This window comes from Bubalus kerabau, chromosome 2, assembly GCF_029407905.1.
Source record: "Bubalus kerabau isolate K-KA32 ecotype Philippines breed swamp buffalo chromosome 2, PCC_UOA_SB_1v2, whole genome shotgun sequence".
Classification (NCBI taxonomy): domain Eukaryota; kingdom Metazoa; phylum Chordata; class Mammalia; order Artiodactyla; family Bovidae; genus Bubalus; species Bubalus kerabau.
In genome coordinates this window covers 173,230,524-173,249,909 of record NC_073625.1, presented here as the reverse complement: position 1 = coordinate 173,249,909, position 19,386 = coordinate 173,230,524, and the positions used below count along the sequence as shown (strand labels likewise).

General features: G+C 48.9%; 2 protein-coding genes across 24 annotated transcripts in view; both read right to left on the bottom strand.

The window, feature by feature from the left end:
* Window positions 1-719: 719 nt before the first annotated feature.
* On the bottom strand, window positions 720-15,442 carry LOC129644101 (40S ribosomal protein S12-like). The gene has a single exon (XM_055569491.1). It carries the CDS (start codon window positions 6,762-6,764, stop codon window positions 6,366-6,368), a length of 399 nt encoding a protein of 132 aa, XP_055425466.1. The 5' UTR covers window positions 6,765-15,442; the 3' UTR covers window positions 720-6,365.
* A 142-nt stretch (window positions 15,443-15,584) lies between these two features.
* Window positions 15,585-19,386, bottom strand: part of TFDP2 (transcription factor Dp-2) — a 195,080-nt gene continuing 191,278 nt past the window's right edge. For all 23 annotated transcript variants that reach the window (XM_055569470.1, XM_055569469.1, XM_055569474.1 and 20 more), the window contains 2 exons: window positions 15,991-16,096; window positions 15,585-15,786 (listed from right to left, as the gene is read on the bottom strand). In XM_055569470.1, coding sequence (XP_055425445.1) covers window positions 15,603-15,786; window positions 15,991-16,096 — 290 coding nt within the window. In that variant the 3' untranslated portion in view covers window positions 15,585-15,602. The remainder of the gene's footprint in view (window positions 15,787-15,990; window positions 16,097-19,386) is intronic.

Genomic DNA, 19,386 nt, shown 5'->3' with positions numbered 1-19,386 from the left:
ATTAGGGTGGGCAGAGGAGCGCAGCCTGTCCTCTGGGCTGTTGCAGATACACCCAGTTGGGTCTTTCTAGACTCTTTTCCCTTATAGATTATTAGAAAATATTGAGTGCTAAACAGTAGGTTCTTAAGTTGTTTACCTATTTTATACATGGTAGCAGGTGAGTCTTTTTATTTTAAACATATATTTATTTGGCTTCACTGAGCCATGTGAGATCTTTAGTTGCGGCATGTGGGATCTAGTTCCCTGACCAGGGATGGGACATGAGCACTCTGTACTGGGAGCTCGGAGTTTTAGCCACTGAACCAGCATGCAAGTCCCAGCTGTCTTTTCGATGCTGCCTGGCGCGCTTTCCGCTTTACTCCATGTGTCGCCATTTCTGTGAATCCTGTAGTTACAGGGCTTCTGAAGTAGCAGCTCCTAAGGCTGCACTCAGTCTCTTGCTGGCCCGACTGTCCCCTGCCAGGAACGTGCCTCTGTCCACGGCAGTCCTGCCTCGGGGTCGTGCGGCTCCGCACTTGCCCTCTCTGTTCTCAGGGCTGTCTGGGCAGTGGCTCTTTGCTGGTCAGTGCCTGTCTGTCTTGTTTAGACCTGGTTATTTGTGCTGTTTCATGACACCAAAGCATCAAGTCTGTGAAATATGTATCTTTTCTCATCAGTGATTGTTGGACAACCCCCCCCACCACCACCACCGCCCACCGCGCCACCCTTCCCCAGGCCAGGAACCTACCCTCTGTGGGCCTCTAGTCTCTTGCCCTCCTACCTGGGGCTGCCTGTGACATCCCACCCTCCGAGGCCCCTGTGCCTGTCGTGCTGACTTCTGGCCCTCACTTTGCCCCAGTTCCTGAGGGATGTTGCTCAGAATTTAACATTCCTGCCCCGGGGCGAGGCACGTTCCCATCCTAGTTTCCCTGAAGTGCCTGGGAGGCGCTGAGAGGGCACAGAGGAGGCTGCTGTTCAGTGAGGATGAGAAAAGTCCAACCGGGGACTTGGTTTTAGTGGCGTTCCACTGGAGATCCAGGTCTTTGCTCAGACCTGCCCTCCCATACTGAAAAGCATGCCTGTTTTTGTTAAGCACCCAGTCCTCCACCACTGTGCACCCAAAACAGTGTTGCTCCAGAATGCAAATGTTTGCTTATAAGAAATTCTTCAGCAGGGCTGCTCCAGGTAAGAGGGGGTGTCCATGGTCTCTGCCTGCACTGACCCATCTCTGCCTGGCCACATCCCAGCTCCTGGGTGTTGCCCACCTCAGGCCATGTAGTCCAGGCGAGGCTGCCACACCAGCCAGTTTGCAGGGGTGAGGAGTTGCCTGAGCCAAACTCATCTGCATGGTCTTTGCAGCCCCACGAGTTGGTGTTGGGATAGCATGGTCCCAGGCTGGTCCAAGAAGTGTGAACCCCAAGACACAGGTCAGAAGCACTGACCTGGGCTGGAGGCCTGGGGGTACTGAGGAGTCCAGCAGCTGCTGGGGACCATCTGGCCACCATCTGGGGAGAACTTGCCTGAGAAAAGAACCCACAGGGTCAAGAGATGGGCGGGGAAGCAAACAGGAGACTTTTGGGCACAGCCATGCCACCTTCAGACACTGCCTGCTGGGGACCCCACTTCCAAAAGATGCTGCCTTCCCTCGGAGAGGCTGGGGCAGGAGAGAGGGGCTTTGCTGTAGGAATTAGTCTTTCTTTCCTTTGCCACTGTCCCAACTTGCTGCACAGACCTCAAAACCACATTTTCATTCACAGGAAGACCCAGAGAACTGACCACCCATACCCTCACCCCCAACCACCTCTGAGCCAAGAAGTGACAGACAGCCCATTTGACCTGGATTTCTTGGTGTGAAATGTAAGCTTACACTTACTAGAATGGAAAAGACTGCCTTGAAGGGGCCTGGAGTGGCTCTCACTGATCCTTAGGAGTACAACCTGGAGCTTGGCAGCTCACCTTCAATCCTGGCTCTGCCCCTCGCTTGAGCTGTGTGACCTTGGACAGTAACTTCTCGGTTTCTCAGCTTTGTTTGTAAACTAAAACAGTATTAGAAGAATGCCTGGCAATTAGTGCCCAATGCCGTAGCTACTTAATACTGGTTTCTTTTCTTTTTTCTGGCCAAATTTCATGGTTTTAGTAACAAGCACACAGTGTGCACAGAAGCTGTCTGTTCGTTTTCTTTGGTGCGGAGCCTGGCGTGGACATTGGTGGCCAGCTGGGCTGCGGTCTCCATGATGGCTTGGCGGTTCTTGGAGGAGACGTGAGCAGTCTTGAGCACCGTGAGGTTTGCTGCCCATCAGCAGCATTTCAGGCTCTTTGATGTTGGGTATCAAGATCTGGCCCTTGAATCTCTCATGCACCCTGTTATCTGTGCCAGTTCTGTTTCAGTTTTAAAAAAAGTTTTTTTAAAATTTATTTGGCTGCCTTGGGTCTTAGTTGTGGCACACAAGCTTAGTTGCTCTGCAACACATGGGATCTTATTTCCTTGACCAGGGATGGAACCTGTGTCCCCTGCATTGCAAGGTGGATTCTTAACCTCTGGACCACCAGGGAAGTCCCTCAGCTTCACTTTAACTTAAGGATCTGATGCGCTGGATCAGCTTCTTGGTCTCTTTGATGATCTAGGTCTTTACATGGGGCTGCGCGTGGCCATGAGTCACAGAGGAAATGACTGCCTCTGTAGGCAGCACTGAGGAAGAGAGCTGCTATGATTAGAAAAGATTTGTTATTCAGGAACAGAGGAGTTCTATCTTCCCCCAAGAGTCTCCCTGGCTGAGGCACATTGCTGCACTCTGACCACTGCGGACATCTGGAGCCCATTTTTCAGCTAGGGAGACTTGCTCGGGGCTGATCGTGGTTCCTTGGGATAGAGGAGAAGCATCTTCCCTATCAAAGACTAGTCACTAATTCAGTGTACCAATGACTAAGAGTTTAGCCCCAACGAGAGGTGCATCCTTGGCCTGTGAACACATCTATGGGTGCAGAGAATAGGAAAACAGGTTGTGTACCTGGCCCAGGAGACTTTTCTTAAATGGACTATCCCTGGGCTGGATTCACCTTTTAAACCAGGCATCTTAAGTGACTCTAAACTTCCCTTATGATTATACAGTGGAAGTGACAAATAGATTCAAGGGATTAGATCTGACAGAGTCCCTGAAGAACTATGGATGGAGGTTCATGGTGACATTGTACAGGAGGCAGTGATCAAGAACATCCCCAAGAAAAAGAAATGCAAAAAGGCAAAATGTTGTCTGAGGAGGCCTTACAAATAGCTGAGAAAAGAAAAGACGTGAAAAGTGAAGGAGAAAAGGAAAAAATACCCATTTGAATGCAGAGTTTCAAAGAATAGCAAGGAGAGACAAGAATAAGCCTGGCATGCTGCAGTCCATTGGGTTGCAAAGAGTCGGACACGACTGAGCAACTGAACTGAAAACTTAACCTTGGGGCTTGGGAGGAGCCTCGTGTTGACTCCTCCAGCATTTAAAGCTTTTCCCTCCCTGGATACAGAGATGGGATGGAGTAAGCTCTCTGGCTGGAATGCTGTCTTAGCAAATGAGGTGGTCTCTTCATTACCTTGGGAGAGTTTCTCATCTCTCTCCCCCAGGCTTCTCCTGGGATGTGTTACTGATAAATTTACATGGAAAGCAGCTGGAATTGTTCTCATCATCTACTTTTGACTATGTAACATAAGAAGTTCATGCCCTCCCATGCTGGCTGACTTCTCTGGGCAAGTGTTCTCTTGTTAACAGCTGCCCACACTTAAGTAATGAAAAGTCCAGTGGCTGCCAGTTAGAACAAGTGTGTTAATGGCAGCAGCAGAAGGAACGAACTAATTGGTACTGGACTAGGGGTCGGGTGGGGAATGAAGCAGCTGTTTCTGTATTTGAAACACAGACCATGTTGACTTGAGACTTAACCAAAGAAGTATAGCCCTCACCCTTCCATGGTGCCCCACAGGGCTTAGAAAATAAATACTAACTTTCCCTGTGAGGAGAGAAAGGGGGACAGCATGCAGGGGCCTAGGCTGGTTGGAAAAGCACAGTTGGTTGGTGGGTAAGTTGCTAGAAGGATTTGCTCTCACGGACCCAAGGGGGGAAGACAATGAGGCCCACCGTCCCGATCTTCCTAAGAGGCAGTGTTTCCCTCCTTGGATCGGTTTATTTTCTCCTACCACCCAGTTACTTCTGAAGCAAGGCAAACATCTCACTCTCTCCTCCATCTTGTCCTCTCTCAACTCAATCTGATAGAACATAGGGCGGTAAGAGACCGATCTTTCAGGTTTACCCAGGCTTTGGCCGGATCATTCATGCTGAAGGTGGCGGTGCTGGTTGATTACTCAAGACTAAGCAAAGGATCAGTGTAAAGAGAGTGTAGCTCACCTGTTTGTTCATTTGTTCAATAAAGACTTAACCTAGCATTACATACCAACTGCTGTACCAGGCCCTGAATTTACAAAGATGAAAGTCCATGTATAAGAAACAAACTCCTGATTGTAAATTACTTTCAGAGAATTTTTAATTTCCGAGAAACAGAGATGTTCACATTGACAGCGAAGCTCAAGAGTTCCCGAGTGGGACAGGTGCCAGCTGGTGATGCCAAGCCTGTGAGCTTCAGAGACTTACCTCCCTACCATTCCACATGAGTGAGCAAGCGTTCCCACCACCAAAGTCCCTCAGACACACACACACACAGGAGGAAGACAGGTCAAGGTGTGCAAAGTGTATTCTCTACCCTCCCTTCTGACTGTGTCTCACTTGACTAAAAAATTTACTGACAAAGTTAACAGTGTCAACTGCAGACTGTGTTCTGTGTATTCAACATGACAAAATCCTACAGAAATATTAGAATTTGTTTATAAGAATATGCATAGGAATTATGGGATTTGGATACACACAAGTGTAAAGAAATGTCAACTAAAACTTTTCAAGTGGCTACTCATCCAAGGTCATCAAATGAAATTGATTGCGTTCCTGGCTTGTCTCATCAGTCTGTTACTGTATACCCAGCAGGACTTGTTCTTGTTTTCCACCTGCTGTTTGTTTGCGCTGGGGCTGCGTTGCTTCCTGCAGGCTTTCTGTAGTTGGTGTTCAGGCCTCTCCCCGCAGTAGCTTTAGCTGCGGAGCATGGGCTGTAGCACCCTCGGGCTTCAGGAGCTGTGGTGCGTGGGCGCGGTAGATGTGGCGCACGGGCTTAGTTGCCCTGTGGCATCTTCCCAGACCAGGGACTGAAAACCTGCCCTCGGCATTAGCAGGCATATTCTTAACTGGACCACTAGGGGAAGTTCCCCAGCAGGACTTTAACTCCATCAGACACTCCCAGTACAGCAGTTGATATTTGTTGAGTCTTACAAACAAAAATCTAAACACAGCATACCACCGCCATGCAGGGCATCATACCCCTGCTCTCCAGCTGACCACGGACTGGGCCCTCCAGCACCTCCATGGCCCATGTGGCTACTGCTATGTGGGTGTTGCAGTCTTTGATTTCTGTGCTTGTTTTGCCCATGGTATTTATCCCCGAAGTTTTTTCTCCCATCTGCTCTGCATCTGTCCTTTATCATAATGACTGGGAGTGGTCCCAGCCTGCCCCAGCAGGCACCCGCCTCTCTGCCCTAACCCCAGCCAACCCTGCAACTTGCTAGTGCTTTGGCCCTCAGGCTCTGAGCAGCTTTTCAAATGGGATTCAGGGTGGGGAGGGCATGGGGGCAAGTGCTCTCTCCTCAGCCACTGGATTTCTTTGGCCAGGCCTGTCTTTATCCTGCAATGTACAGGCAAGTTTCTTGGCACAGGCCCTACAGGGAAGTTAATGGCTGCCCTGATACCTACCGATCCTTAACTAAGATGCTTTAGAAATGCCCTTTTGAGAATCTTCCCTGGAAGCCCCAGAGAAGGTGGTGTCCTTTAACAAGCACTGTCTTTGAAGGCTGACTTCTCCTCCAGAGGTCTCCATCCAAGAGCCCAGGTGAGGAGGCCAGAGCCTGCCGCTCTTGAAGCCGCCTGCCTTCTCTGTGTGCTGCCAGGTCTGAGTCAGCCCCGTCCTGGGAGAGGCAGGCCGTCCACACCCTGCCCCAGCCCGCCTGACTGAGGCGGTGGGAAGATGGGTGGGGACACTGAGACCCCCAGAGAAGACATATCTTTTCTTTCATGCCTTTAATCTGACTTTCAAGACTGTCCACTGGATTCACATTTTGGTTTCTTTTTTTTTCTGCCTCAGTGCATGGCATTTGAGATCTTAGTTCCCTGACCAGGGATTGAACCCTCGGCCCCCTGCAGTGGAAGCATAGTCTTAATCACTGGATCACCAGGGAAATCCCTGGTTTTAGTTCTTAAAATAATTTCTCCAAGTCTTTTTTTTTTTTTAAACCAAGAACTCAGTTTTTTATTTCATCATTTCTTGCATTTGAAGTACTCCTCAATGCCATCCTTGGCCTGAGACTCTTTGCCATAGTCTTTAACCTCCACACAACTGCAACCAACCGCTTTACAGGGCTTTCCCTCTCTGTCCATTTTACAGAGGCCTACCCATTCCCCTAGTTTCTTGTTGTCATCGACCTTAATCAGGTTGACTTGGTGCTCAGCACCAAGGGCCTCCACCAACTTGACATACACAGGCTCATCACAGTTGGATGCAAGGGCACAGAGATGGGCTTGACGCTTGTCTAAGCCTTCGGCAGCTTCATGAATTCCACGTGCTAGGCCATCGTGGATGAGGGCAGTCTTCAGCACCTCTTGCAGAGCAGTATTAACATCCACTACACCTCCAGCAGCAGTGCCTTCCTCGGCCATGGCAGTGGGTTACGGGTGAAGCCGAAGCTTGAATGCACCTGAGCCTCCGCCTCCGCCTCCCCACTCCGTGGTGGCAGGGAAAGAGGTACAGCTCTCTTTAAAGTAAAAAACCTGTATTCAGATTAAAGATCCAGTACATGTCTTTGTTCATTGGAGGTTCAAACACAAATCTGTTTATTTATTAGCAGAGCCTGGAAAGAATTCCTGTGGAGATCATGCCCTTTAGGACCATCATTTTCAGGCTTTAGTACATCCTCTTCTCATGACTGGGGCTTACCTGGTGGTTCAGATGGTAAAGAATCCGCCTGCCATGCAGGAGACTTGGGTTTGGTCCCTGGGTCAGAAAGATCCCCTGGAGAAGGATTTGGCAACCCACTCCAGTATTCTTGCCTGGAAAATCCCTTGGACAGAGGAGACTGGCAGGCTGCAGTCCACGGGGTCTCAAAGAGTTGGCACACTTCTCAGGACTTCTCATTGAATTCTGGTTTTTGGGGGCCATGGCCAAGTGCTAGGGCAAGAAAACAAATCTCCTGACTACAGTACAGTAGACATCACAGTACTCGAGGCCCTTGAGCGACGCAGGAGACGTGCAAATGAGAAGAAAGGGGTTGGTGATGGCTGCTGTGCCCCAGTGGCGAAAGTAATTTGCATGAAAGTGAGTGGTTATGACAAGTTGTTCTTTGCATTCAATGGGCTTGGCTTCGCCCACCCTGACACAGGCCTGCCTTCACCACAGAGCACTTTACTCTGAGATTTCCTGAAAGCAGGTTTCGGCAAGAAACTGGAAAGGCCTCTCAGGAAGAAGGCAGAGCTGGCAAGGAGCTCCCAGGCATTTGGCAATTGTCCACAGTAAGAACACACTGAGCCCTCTTCCCAGGCGAGAAAGTGGGGGAGGTTGGAGGTGCCTTCAGGCAGTGTAAGTGGAGCTCCAGAAGTTGGTGATGGACAAACAGGGAAGTCCGGCATGCTGCAGCCCATGGTGTCACAACTGAGCGACTGAACTGAAGAGGAGCCAGTGCTCAAAGAAATCACATACAGAAATGGAAGGAGTGTGAACTGCAGGCGCAGTTCATCCTCAGATGGAATGGGGGAAAAAAATAGCTTCTGGAAATAGGAACCAAAAAAGGCAGGTTGACTGTCAGATGAGTTCTGCTGCCAGAGAAGACCCTTGGCTCTGAGGCTGTCTTCTGATGCCTTGTTCCTGAAACCTCCGCGGAGCCCAGAGCAAGGAGCTGTGTATGGAAGTCAGCAATGCCTTGGGCTCTGCAGACACCCTCCCTGGTCAGCACCGGGGCCATCGGCTGTGTAGATGGCTGCCAGCGACACTCCCAGCAGTCCTCCACCATCCCCACCATGACCACAGGAGCAAGAGCACTTCGCAATCAAGTCAGTGACGCGGCGTTAACTCATGTGGGTCCTTGGGCATGCCTGCCAAATGGCCCTAGGAACTGAGCGGAGAGGACCTGCTACCAGTTTGGGCTCACCAGCCCAGGAAGTCCCTGAGATGAGGGGTGGGCACTGGTTCCCCGCTTCCAACAGTGGACAGTCCACACTATCACTGACTTGTCCGCTGAACTCAAGGAGCGTCTGCAGGGAAGATGCCTTTCCTCCTGGACATTAACATTCTTTTTGGTCATGCTGTGTGGCTTGTGGGGTTTTAGTTCTTTGACCAGGGATTGAAAGCATGCCCACTGCAGTGGAAGCGCGGAGTCCTAACCATTGGACAGCCAGGGAAGTCATGCTGGACAGTAACATCGAGTGAGTGCTTCCTTAACCATTTCCTAGTGGCCCTGAAATGTGGCCCCAACCTGTGATCCCCAAATTGCTCCAAACCCTTCATTCTGACTGTCCACATGCCCACCACACACCCACCTGATTGTACACATTAACACAGCGTTATCAAGGGCCCCTGCCTCTCCCAAGACAGGCAGAGTTTGCTTGAGCAGGAGGTGCTGGGAGCCATGGTGATTCCTGGGGCCTGGCAGCACTCTGTTCTCATCACTGTAGATCTTGTCTCTGATGCAGTGGTTTGGTTAAAGGGAAGATCAGGAAGCATTTTGGCTAAAAAATTATATTCAGGTCAGTCATTTCTGGGACTGTAAAGACATTATTTATGCAGTTATCTTTTTTTTTGGCCACGTGGTACATGTAATCTTAGTCCCTTACCAGGAATGGAATCAGTGCCCCCTGCTTTGGAAGTGTAAAGTCTTAACCACTAGACCACCAGGGAAGTCCCAGTTATCTTTTAAAGTGACCTTATAAAAATGGAAGGGCTTCCCTGGTGGCGCTAGTGGTAAAGAACCTGCCCGTCAATGGATGAGACGTGAGAGACGCAAGTTCAATTCCTGGGTTGGCAAGATTTCCCTAGAGGAAGGCTCCAGTATTTTTGCCTGGAGAATCCCATGGACGAAGTAGCCTGGGCTACAGTCCATGGGGTCGCAGAGTTGGAGAAGAATGAAGCGACCGAGCATGCACACATGTATAAAGATGTAACATCGTAGGTCTCCAACACAGAAAACCTATGTCTGACACGTCCATCCTAGGTGGGACAGGTGGTGGACGTGCATTGGAATGCTCTGGGGACACAGACCTGTTGAGTAGTGAGGTGGGCAGGGTGGGGCAGAGGGGAGCTGAGCCATGACGCAGTTGCCGGAGGAACCAACCAATTCCACGAGGCATTCTGAAGTGCGGGTGGCCCTTCGGATACCCCAGCTGGGCCAAGGCGGCTGGACTTCTGTACTCCCTCACTGGCTGCGTGCGGTGTAACCCTGGGTGAGGCAGCTCCCGTATGAAGGCAAGTCTGGGGGAGGGACTCAGCGAGGGCTGGGCATGCACCACAAGACCCACCAACCACCCCTTCCCCAAAACCATGAGACTGCCATTATTTTAAATTATTTATTTTCTCTATAGTACATCTCATTCAAATCATAGAACAGTCTGATACATTTTTTTCCTCAAGCACAACTTAAACTCATTTCAAAAGCTTATTCTTTCCTTCTTTGACTCTTTTAGGATGGACAAAGATACACTTTAATGGATACCAAAACCACTCAAGAGTTTATTAAAATTACAGCTTCCCAGGCTCTGCCCCTCCCCTCCCCTCCCCCAGAGCTTTTGAGTGAGCATCTGGGGTGGGCCTTAGGCAGGCAAAATTTTAAAACCCTTCCCATCAGTTCACCCCCATGTGTGGGTGGTCCTTGAACCATCCTTACAGAAGCACAGATTAGGACTTGTCCATTACCTATTGGAAGCAATTTCAGAAAACCCAGGAATAATTAAGTATACAGAAATAGCTCTTCTATAAAATTTCCATATAAAAATAATGGTATTTATTTACAAAGTCTGAGATGCTACAAAATAATACATCATATTAGGTTAGGTACTTCAATCTAATAAAGTCTACATTAGGCAGGTCAGATGTGGTGTTTGCATTTTCCCCTTATTTCTCTTGTTTAAATGCTTAAAGCCTATGGCACCATGATGACTCCTTCATGCAAAGAGAAGCAGAACTATATTTTCTGGACATAAAACCTAACAGCACATGATCAGAGTACAACACTGCCAAATGAAAAGGTGAACTGGCTGGAGATTTGGGCTCGTGGCCTTTCTATTTTGGCTAACAGTCAGGGAGGGGATGGGCAGACAGCCACCTCGAGGAACCACAGTCGTGAACCATGGTCCCCTCTGAGCTGCGGCTCGGCTGGTGGTTCCCCTTTTGGGGACACTGAACGGTTGAAGCCACCATGACTCTACTGGGAAGAACAGAACTGCAATGTACTCAGAGAAATCTGCTAGCAGAAAAGAATCTGGGTTCCCACAGACTCGTAGCATAACAGAAATCTGTGACCCAGTTGTGAACAAGCAGAACCACCAGGCCATTTGTTTAATTAGACAGTGCCCAGCATGTTGAAGGTGACACAAGACAAGTGACAAAACAGTAAGTTTGAAGCGACAAATCAATGGGTTTCAAAACTCAAACATGATCTGGTGACATTTCCTTGTTATACTGGGATAGACATGGAGAGAAACAAGCTAACATGGAACAGAAAGGCCAGGTGACCTCCAATTTGCGTGAGGGCCTCTGTCCAGGGAGGAATGGGTTTCTTCTGAGTTTTGGCTGTCTCAATCTGGGTCTTCCAAGCCGAGAAAGGCCCAGAGATGACGCCACAGCCTCACCCTGAGCCCTCATGAGCAAAGTCCCACTCCTGCTCCTTAGCTGTTTAGCACTTGGTGTGACAGAGGGCTGATGCTAACCCAAAGGCCTTCCGTGAGGACTGTGGTGAGGGCTGAGTGTGTAGGAGGCAACGTAGCCCAGGAGGGAGATTCTGGGTGCAGTGCGGGCCCTGGAGGCCACACAGGCTGGGGGGTGTTGGGCCAGTCAGCTTTGGGCTTGTTTCACATGCCTGAGTGGGTGGGTGGAGGAGACATTCTCCCCCACTCTGAGGCCCTTGGTGGAGAAGGGGCGATCTTGCCCCTTCGTTTCTGCTACACTGGCTTCTAAGGTGGCTACAAGCAGGAAGGACCGAAGTTAAGTCTGCTGGAAAAGCAAGGGGTCAAGACAGCATGGAACTCATGGGCCTTTGTGTAAAGCCAAGGCCTCAAAAGAATGGTGCAAGATTTTGTCTGAAAGAGCAGCTGCACAGAAATATTTCTTAAGTGAACAAGCTTTCTCCTGTCTCAACAGCACAGTCGGTGGATACCTGCTGCCACTGAAGCTTCTGTACTTGTCAGGGATTCCCAGGGCTTAACGGGAGTGTAGAAGTACATGGGACAACGGGATCCTAAAGGTTGTCTTTTCTGAGAGATCTTGGCTGGTTCCTGAGAAATGCTGTAATTTATACGGGCATTTAGCCTGAAATTTTTAAGAAAAAGGTTAAAATCGTAACGTCACTTTTTCCTTTTAGGTGGTAGTGTTTGGCTCAACTGAAGTTAAGCAAATGGCCTGAGTGCTGCATGGACTGTGGGTCAGAGGGTGGGGAGGCGCATCTGAGGGCCGCTCCGGCGCCAAGGAGCGGGGCCCTGGCACACACGGTCAGTGCTGGGGGGCTACTGCTTCGGGTGCCTGGAAATGGGGAACCTATTTGGGAAAATGGCCCTCAGGTAGTCTTTAGCTCCACTAAAGCCAGTCATACACAAGATAAAAGATTCTTTTATATATCTAATATAAAGTATCTAACAGGTTGTAAAACTAGAAGAAAACACCTAGAAAAGTCCTCCATTTATAATCACTTTTCTCTTGTGTAGGTTCAACTGGAAGGTAACAGCTCATAATGAGAACTTCATGGGTTAGAATGTTCTTAGTTTTATGGCTACTGCTGGTAGCTAAGTTTGGTTTTCTTTTAAAAATTCCCTAACAGACTCCAAAACATATACTGCAAGCTGGGAACAGTACGGCCTTTGGAATTTAGCAGAGATTCCAAGTGCACAATTGTGGGGTAGAGTGGCCTGGAAGAGACATCTTTCAGTGGTCCGATGCAGAACAAACGTCACCTTTTTGGCTCCCCCCCTTCCCCCGGATACTGCCAGCCACAGCAGCCTGTCCTCCCGGCCACAACCCTGTTGTCTTCTCCACAGCACAAATCAATCTGAACGTCTTCTGCTCTCACTCACTCACTTACTGAAGGATTCAATCTTCACTCACTGTCCAGCCTTCACCCCTCAGGGACCCCATGAGAGCACAGCCTTGAAGGCTACCTCACAGATGTGCCCACAGGGAGGGGGCTGGCGCTTGAAGCAACTTGCCCATGAAGCTAACTAGGCTTCTCCCTCTGTATGTGGTTCTGGTAGAAACTGCTGAGGCGGTTCGCTTTGTTTGCTGACCCTGCCCCACGGACATCCATCCTGACTCTGCTCTCTGACCATCCCAGGGCCCAAGTTACACCCGAACTCTGCTATCTCTGTAACAGCCGAGTTTGTGACGTCTGCATGGCTAAAGCGAGCCACTCCCTTGTGGACTGTCTCTGAGTTACCTGCAGTGGCTCCTGTTTGGGGTTCACCCAGGCATCATTCTTCAAGTAGGGCAGAGAATGGCGGCCACTGCCAATTCTGCCAGCAGGGAGGGTTATCCTCTTTCTCCTGCTGAGATGGCAGCCACTGCATAGTTTTCTCCCCACCCCTCCTCTGAGACGTGGGTCAACATTTGTCATGTTTTTTGCAGGGTGGTGGGCATGGCTGGGAGGCAAGGATCACCATCTTAGCACCTCCCTTCCTGCCCCTTCCCGAGGTCCTCCATGATCATAAGGCACAGTTTAAGTCAAAGCCTGCTGGAGCTGCTTCCATCATCCCGTCATCACAGGTGATGTGCACAGTGGTGAGGGAAGGAGGAGTGGCAGGTGCCTGGGCGCTGTGGACCCTCCCACAGCAGGGCCAGATACAGCACGCTGGGTGCCCCTGCGTGAATACGGAACAGATCACGAGTCCACTGGCTGGGTGGCACTGTGGGCGGCAGAGGTTGCCAACTACACTGGGCCCCACAGGAACAAGGCCTCCTGAACTCCTCCCAGAGCGGAGTGTGACCGCATCCCCTGGGAGGAGTGTCCATGTGTGTGTGCACATGTGTACAAACAGTCCCAAGTACTACTCTATAACGAAGCTTGGCTGTTCTAACCACAATTTCCTAGCATCCTTTTCTGTTTGATTTCTCGTGAAATTCTGTCTGGACTTTAGAACCAGATAAACCTATGGGGAAGCAGCAGAAGAATGATAGGACTTCCCCAACTATCTCCATCTGGGTTTCTGCTCAGGTCAAGCCTTCCACCTGTGCCGTGTCCTGTGACCCCAGTGTGACCCCACTGGGCATCCTCACCAGGGACCCAGGGCCACCACTGAGGAACGGAGGCCAGTTCCACTGAACCCCACACAGTGGCCAGTGACGGGGCACTGGGAATGAATGCTAAGAGTCTCTGGCTGCTTGTTCTCCTGAAGCCGTGTTTTATCTGTAGCAGAGAGAACAGAGAAAGGAGCAGTTCCCCACGCACTCTGGTGAGGCTGAGGTGCGCTCGGCATCACTGCCCCTGTCCTGAATGCGGATGGGCAGGTCTGGGGCCTGTGGCACAGTATTTCCAAGTCTGAAAAGCTAGTTGTGGCCCCGGGGCTCTCCAGGGCCCCTTTCAAGCACGGGGATGAGAAAGGTTGGGGTAGGTACAGGTGGAGGCAGCCTGGAGACCTGGTTCTACCCGACTGTGCAGCTGATGACCTTCCCAGTCGGAAGGCCCCCTGGAGGCCCCTGGCCACCCACCTCCTCCATGCCCGGCCTCAGGATGCGCCAGAGTCCTCCTGCACCTGTCTCCACCTCTGCCTCAACACTCTGCACTATGGCTTATTCCTGACAGAATGAGTTTTGTCTCAAAGGAACTTAACGCTCTATATTCTTCTGTACTAGCTGTTTGGGTCAGTGAGGCCCTGCCCCTCTGGTCACTGCAGGCATTGGCCTGCACACTCCCCGGGCGGGATTTAGAAAAGAATTGGTGGGCTGAGCTCACAGACATCGGATGCATAATTTAAGGGCAAATACAAACAAGTCAAGTCAAAGGACTAGCGTTAATTTTCCATTATCACTTGCTCCTTTCCAAGGCCTTAATGTGCACTGAAGCTGGGGTCTGGCCATGGTGGCAGCTGTCTCCACACCCGTATTCAGAGGGGCGGTAACTGAACCCAGCATGTGCGGCTCCCAGTGGCGTCTTTGGCTCTGTCCTGACAGTCTACGTCCTGCTCCATTGCGCGCCCAGTCGCCTGGGGTGCTCACCATTTTCTGGTGTTTCTGTGAAACTATCAGGTTAGTTTGAAATGTGTTTTACCCAGGAATCAACCCAGTATGGTCGTTTTGATTCATGAGAATGTAGAGAAGGTGACATGTACAGGAAAACACTGCTTGTTCGTATTCTTGAACTCCTTTTCAGACAAAGTAATGGCAGTTCACTTTCACAAACTGCACACTGGGTGGAATCATACAATTATTTGCAGGGAACAGTAAGCAAGCAGTTCGGTCACAAGGACATGTTTCTTTGTTTTGTGCTAAGTGAAAAAGCTGTAGGAAACGCATAGCTCTGATTAAAACCACAGAGACAATTTCCTGCTCTGTAACACTCCAGGTTTAGGATGCTGGCAAAAGGCAGTGCTGGCAAAGTATTTAATGCACGTGAAAATGCTATTCTATTTTGGCTTCCAGAAGTAGCCCTAGAAAATTCTATGCACCAATGCATTGGCTAAAAGTGATAATTTCAGTTGGACTATAAATTATTCTAAATGTCACTTAAGTACTTCAGAATTAGCGCTCGCTCCTTTCTAGAAGCCGTCTAAGGCAGCTGATGCATAAAGCACCTCGACTAGACTTTCAACTAGTTCAGCGGTTCCGTCTGTGCTCCTGGGGCCCCGTGGTCTCCCTCACTCACTGCACAGCTCCTCCCACCGGGAACCTCTTGTGGTTGGTCAGCCTCGGGAAAGGGCAGCCCAGGCCAGGGAACGGGACGGGGACCCAGGCCATCAGGGGCTGTTCATGTAGCCATCTCAGTTCTAAGGGGGCAGGTGGACGCGGGGGCCACAGCGGCCCCGCCTCGCGGAAGGGAAGAGTGTGGCGCTCACGCTGCCCGCTCCTCAGAGAACAGGCTTTGTTTGCCATGTGATCTACTGCTCTGCTGGTCAGAGTTTTCATTCACACTACGTTAGCTTTCATCTCAACCATCTCAGCCTTCGGGTAATTTGCTTATTGTGTTTCCCTAGTCTTCACTGAACACACAGTGCAAACAAAGGCAAAGACTGAAGCAATCGTTTCAAAAACAAGAGCCCACACTAAAAACACACATGAGCATCAGACAGCAAAACGCGGGTTTGCGCCTGTCTTTATTCTGGGGAGGATGAGTCCTCCTCGTCCTCTTCCTCGTCTTCATCGTTGAATGAACAGGGCGTTTCGCCTCGGGACTCAGAGCAGTGGGAGGCCGCACTGCTGGACTGGTGACTGTTTGGGGCAAGGAGCTGCCCCGTTGCTAAGGCCACTTCAGCATCCAGGCACAACCCTTGGTTTACACTAGCAAACAATTGGAAACACACAGGCTCGTTAATGTGGTGTGCAGGCTTTAAGCTTTGGAAAACACAAAGGATGAGAGCCCAGGAAAGGGAGGGCCAAAGGCGAGCTCTGCCGGGATCTGCAGGAGACCCAGCCGATAGCAGCACCCCTCCAGTGAGGAGCAGGCTTGGCGGCTAACCTTTCTAACCCTGAGAAAGTACATACCTTGATTGGGACAAGGTGGCACCGGTGGTCAGGTCTAAATTTGAAACGGATTGGGTAGAGTTCAAAAGCAGTCCCTGATTTAACCAAGATGGTCCTGTGGAGATGTCTATAGGAAAAAACAAAAACAGATGGAGGTCTGGTAAGTCCTGTGGCTGCTTTTGCTATGGTCTGAAGAGAGCACGGACGAATGAGGCAAGCAGCCCATTCTGTTACAGTCTCCTGCCCTGGGGAGAACCCAGGTTTCTTCAGCTTGGAAAAAGGAAATTTCTAGAACATAAGACTGGGGCAAGGGGGAGGATACAGGGAGACAGACTACAGCTGGAAAGAATTCAAATTCGACCAATCCCAGACTCTTCATTCTTTTTTTCTTCCAGAAGCCCTTGAGAGGGCATCCCACTGAATATATTGATGGTTGTACTACTGTTGGACACCTGCTGGATGCACCACAAAAGCCTCTGACTGGGGTGTTAACAACCAGAGCAGGAGTGGATAAGCAGTTAAGTCAGAACATCCTATGTCAGAGGCACAGACACATTCTTGCTCAACCCCCACACCCACTGCCATGTTTTCAAGTGCCCCCTGGGAACTCAGTGCTATTACTGACCAAGATTTATTCTTTTTCCTGGTATCCTTGGCTTTAAAACTTGAACTAAACCTTATTTTAAAAGGCTATGCACAGTCACATTTTTCATGAGGGCATTGCTGTTTCAGTCTGCATCAAATATTTTGGAGATGTATCCTTGTAGTCCTGTTTTCTATGCATTTACCGTATTTCCCCCATCACAACCCTGACTACTTCTTATTTTAACTTTATTATTATTTATTTATGGCTGTGCCGGGTCTTTGCTGCTGCACAGGCTTTTTTCTACTTGTGGCAAGTGGGGGCTGCTCTGTAATTGCTGTGCGCAGGCTTCTCACTGTTGTGGCTTCTCTTGCTGCAGAGCACAGGCTCTAGGGCACGCGGGCTTTGGCAGTTGTGGTTCCTGGGCTCTGGAGCACAGGCTCAGGAGTTGTGGCACATGGGCTTAGTTGCTCCCTGGCTTGTGGGATTTTTCCGGATCAGGGATGGAACCCGTGTCTCCTGCATTGGCAGGCGGATTCTTTACCACTGGGCCACCAGGGAGGCCCGGTAACTTATTTAACCCTTGTCTCCTTATCTAGACGGTTAGCTCAGAGAAGGCAGTGACTGGGACAAATAAAATCTAAATGTTAATGAATGAGCATCGTGTATTTCAAAGGTGAGTTTACAACACAGGTGGTAGAAATATCAGAAATGAATTTCTTGAGAAAAAGTTATTTGACTTATGTTGTAAGATGAGACCAAGCATAGGCTCAGAAAAAGGTAAACTGCCAAAATGAGCTTTTATTATATTAATCAAAATAGTCTGGTAATTATTGTGCAAAAAAGAAAAGAAACCACGTGCTAGGACTGGAGGCTCTGCCCTCCCAGCACTACCTGATCAAGTGAGAGGCTCCCGTGCAGGAAACAAGTAACTGCCTGCATTCATCTTAACCTGAACCTTTTCTTCACAGGCTAACTAATGCAGCTGTGAGGGGGGGAAAAATTCTTAAGAACAGCAGATTTTAAATGGATACAAGAAGAACAAGTTGGTACATGAAGTTAAAGCCAGAATCCTGCACCAAGTATTATTAATTAGTATGTATGGAAACCTTCTGTTAGAACACAGCTCTTGACAGGACACAGCTTCCTTTCACAATGGCTCTGAAAGGCCAACCCACACGACAGTTCTCACAACCCTCCTCAAGGGCCATCCTGTCCCTCAGCACGCTGGAGGCACACGCTTCTGCACCAACCAGAAAGTCTACCCTAGTCTGGAAACGAGGTCATGAAGAGATCAAAACCACATAGCCCGCCTAATGGCCTGCAGTCTTTTCACTGACAATGAGCTAAAATAAAGTCCTGGTGACTTATGGAGTAAGAGCCTTTTGCAGACCCTGCTGGATGGCTAGAATGCCTGAGCTGCTAAGAAAACAGCAGGTCTTCTTCTGGAAGGAGCAAGGGGAGAATAGGGGGGAGGGGGCAGGGGGTGCAAATAGGGGACTGGGAGGCTGAGGGGCAAGAAGCGGGGGTCAGACAGGAAGTGTGTGGTGTGAATTTAAGCACTAAATGCAATAAAAACCAAATCTCAATCCAGGCTCTTGTGTTGTGGCTAAAACCACAGAACAGCAGCAACTGCTTTATATCTGGCTTAATAATCGTTAGAGCTAATATTAAAGTGCCTTTAAGATACAGTATGAAATTGTAGGTAGTAATACTTATAAATGAAGGAAACTGGCAAAAAAGGTAGAAGAACACTTGTGTCTATACACCCAAATTATATGTGCACAATATACCATAGTTTTAAGAACTATACAGATTTCTTACTTACTGAAAATTTGAATTTTAGGACACGCAAGACAAAGTGTTTCTGCTTTCAAGTATACTCTTATAATGAAAAGATAACCCAGTTTTAAAATGGTCAAAGGATCTGAATAGACCTTTCTTCAAGGAAGATTCACAAATAGTCAATTAGTATATGAGAAGATGCTCACCAGCAGCAGTCACTGGGGAAATTCAAATCGAAACCGCAGTGAAATACCATTTCACTTTCACTAGCGTGGTGGTAATAAAATAAAATGAACAATAACAAGTGTTGAGAAGGATATGGAGAGATCAGAACCCTCATACATTGCTGGTAGGATTGTAAAATGCTACAACTGCTTTGGGAAATAGTTCAGCACTATCAGAATGCTAAAGTTACCATAAGATCAAGGAAACTTTTTTTAAAAAGAGATATTGATGTAAAGCCCAATTGCACTCATGTATCCAGACTAAATAAACTTTATCCTTGTTTATATGTTTTATGGCCACTTATTTAGCACTTGAAAGTTCCAAGTCTATTCAACTGCTCTGCCCTGTTTCCCCACTTTGAGAAACTGTGGTTCCTAAACAGGTTGAATTCAATTAGTACTTACTAGAAGTTAGTTTGCATGTGTTCCCTGACGCTTTTGAGTGTTTGCAATTTGATATAAGCATCTGAATGCAGAGTTCCAAAGAATAGCAAGAGATAAGAAAGCCTTCCTCAACGATCAATGCAAAGACATAGAGGAAAACAACAGAGTGGGAAAGACTAGAGATCTCTTCAAGAAAATTAGAGATACCAAGGGAACATTTCATGCAAAGATGGGCTCGATAAAGGACAGAAATGGTATGGACCTAACAGAAGCAGAAGATATTAAGAAGAGGTGGCAAGAATACACAGAACTGTACAAAAAAGATCATCACGACCAAGGTAATCACCAGACATCCTGGAATGTGAAGTCAAGTGGGTCTTAGAAAGCATCACTACAAACAAAGCTAGTGGAGTTGATGGAATTCCAGTTGAGCTCTTTCAA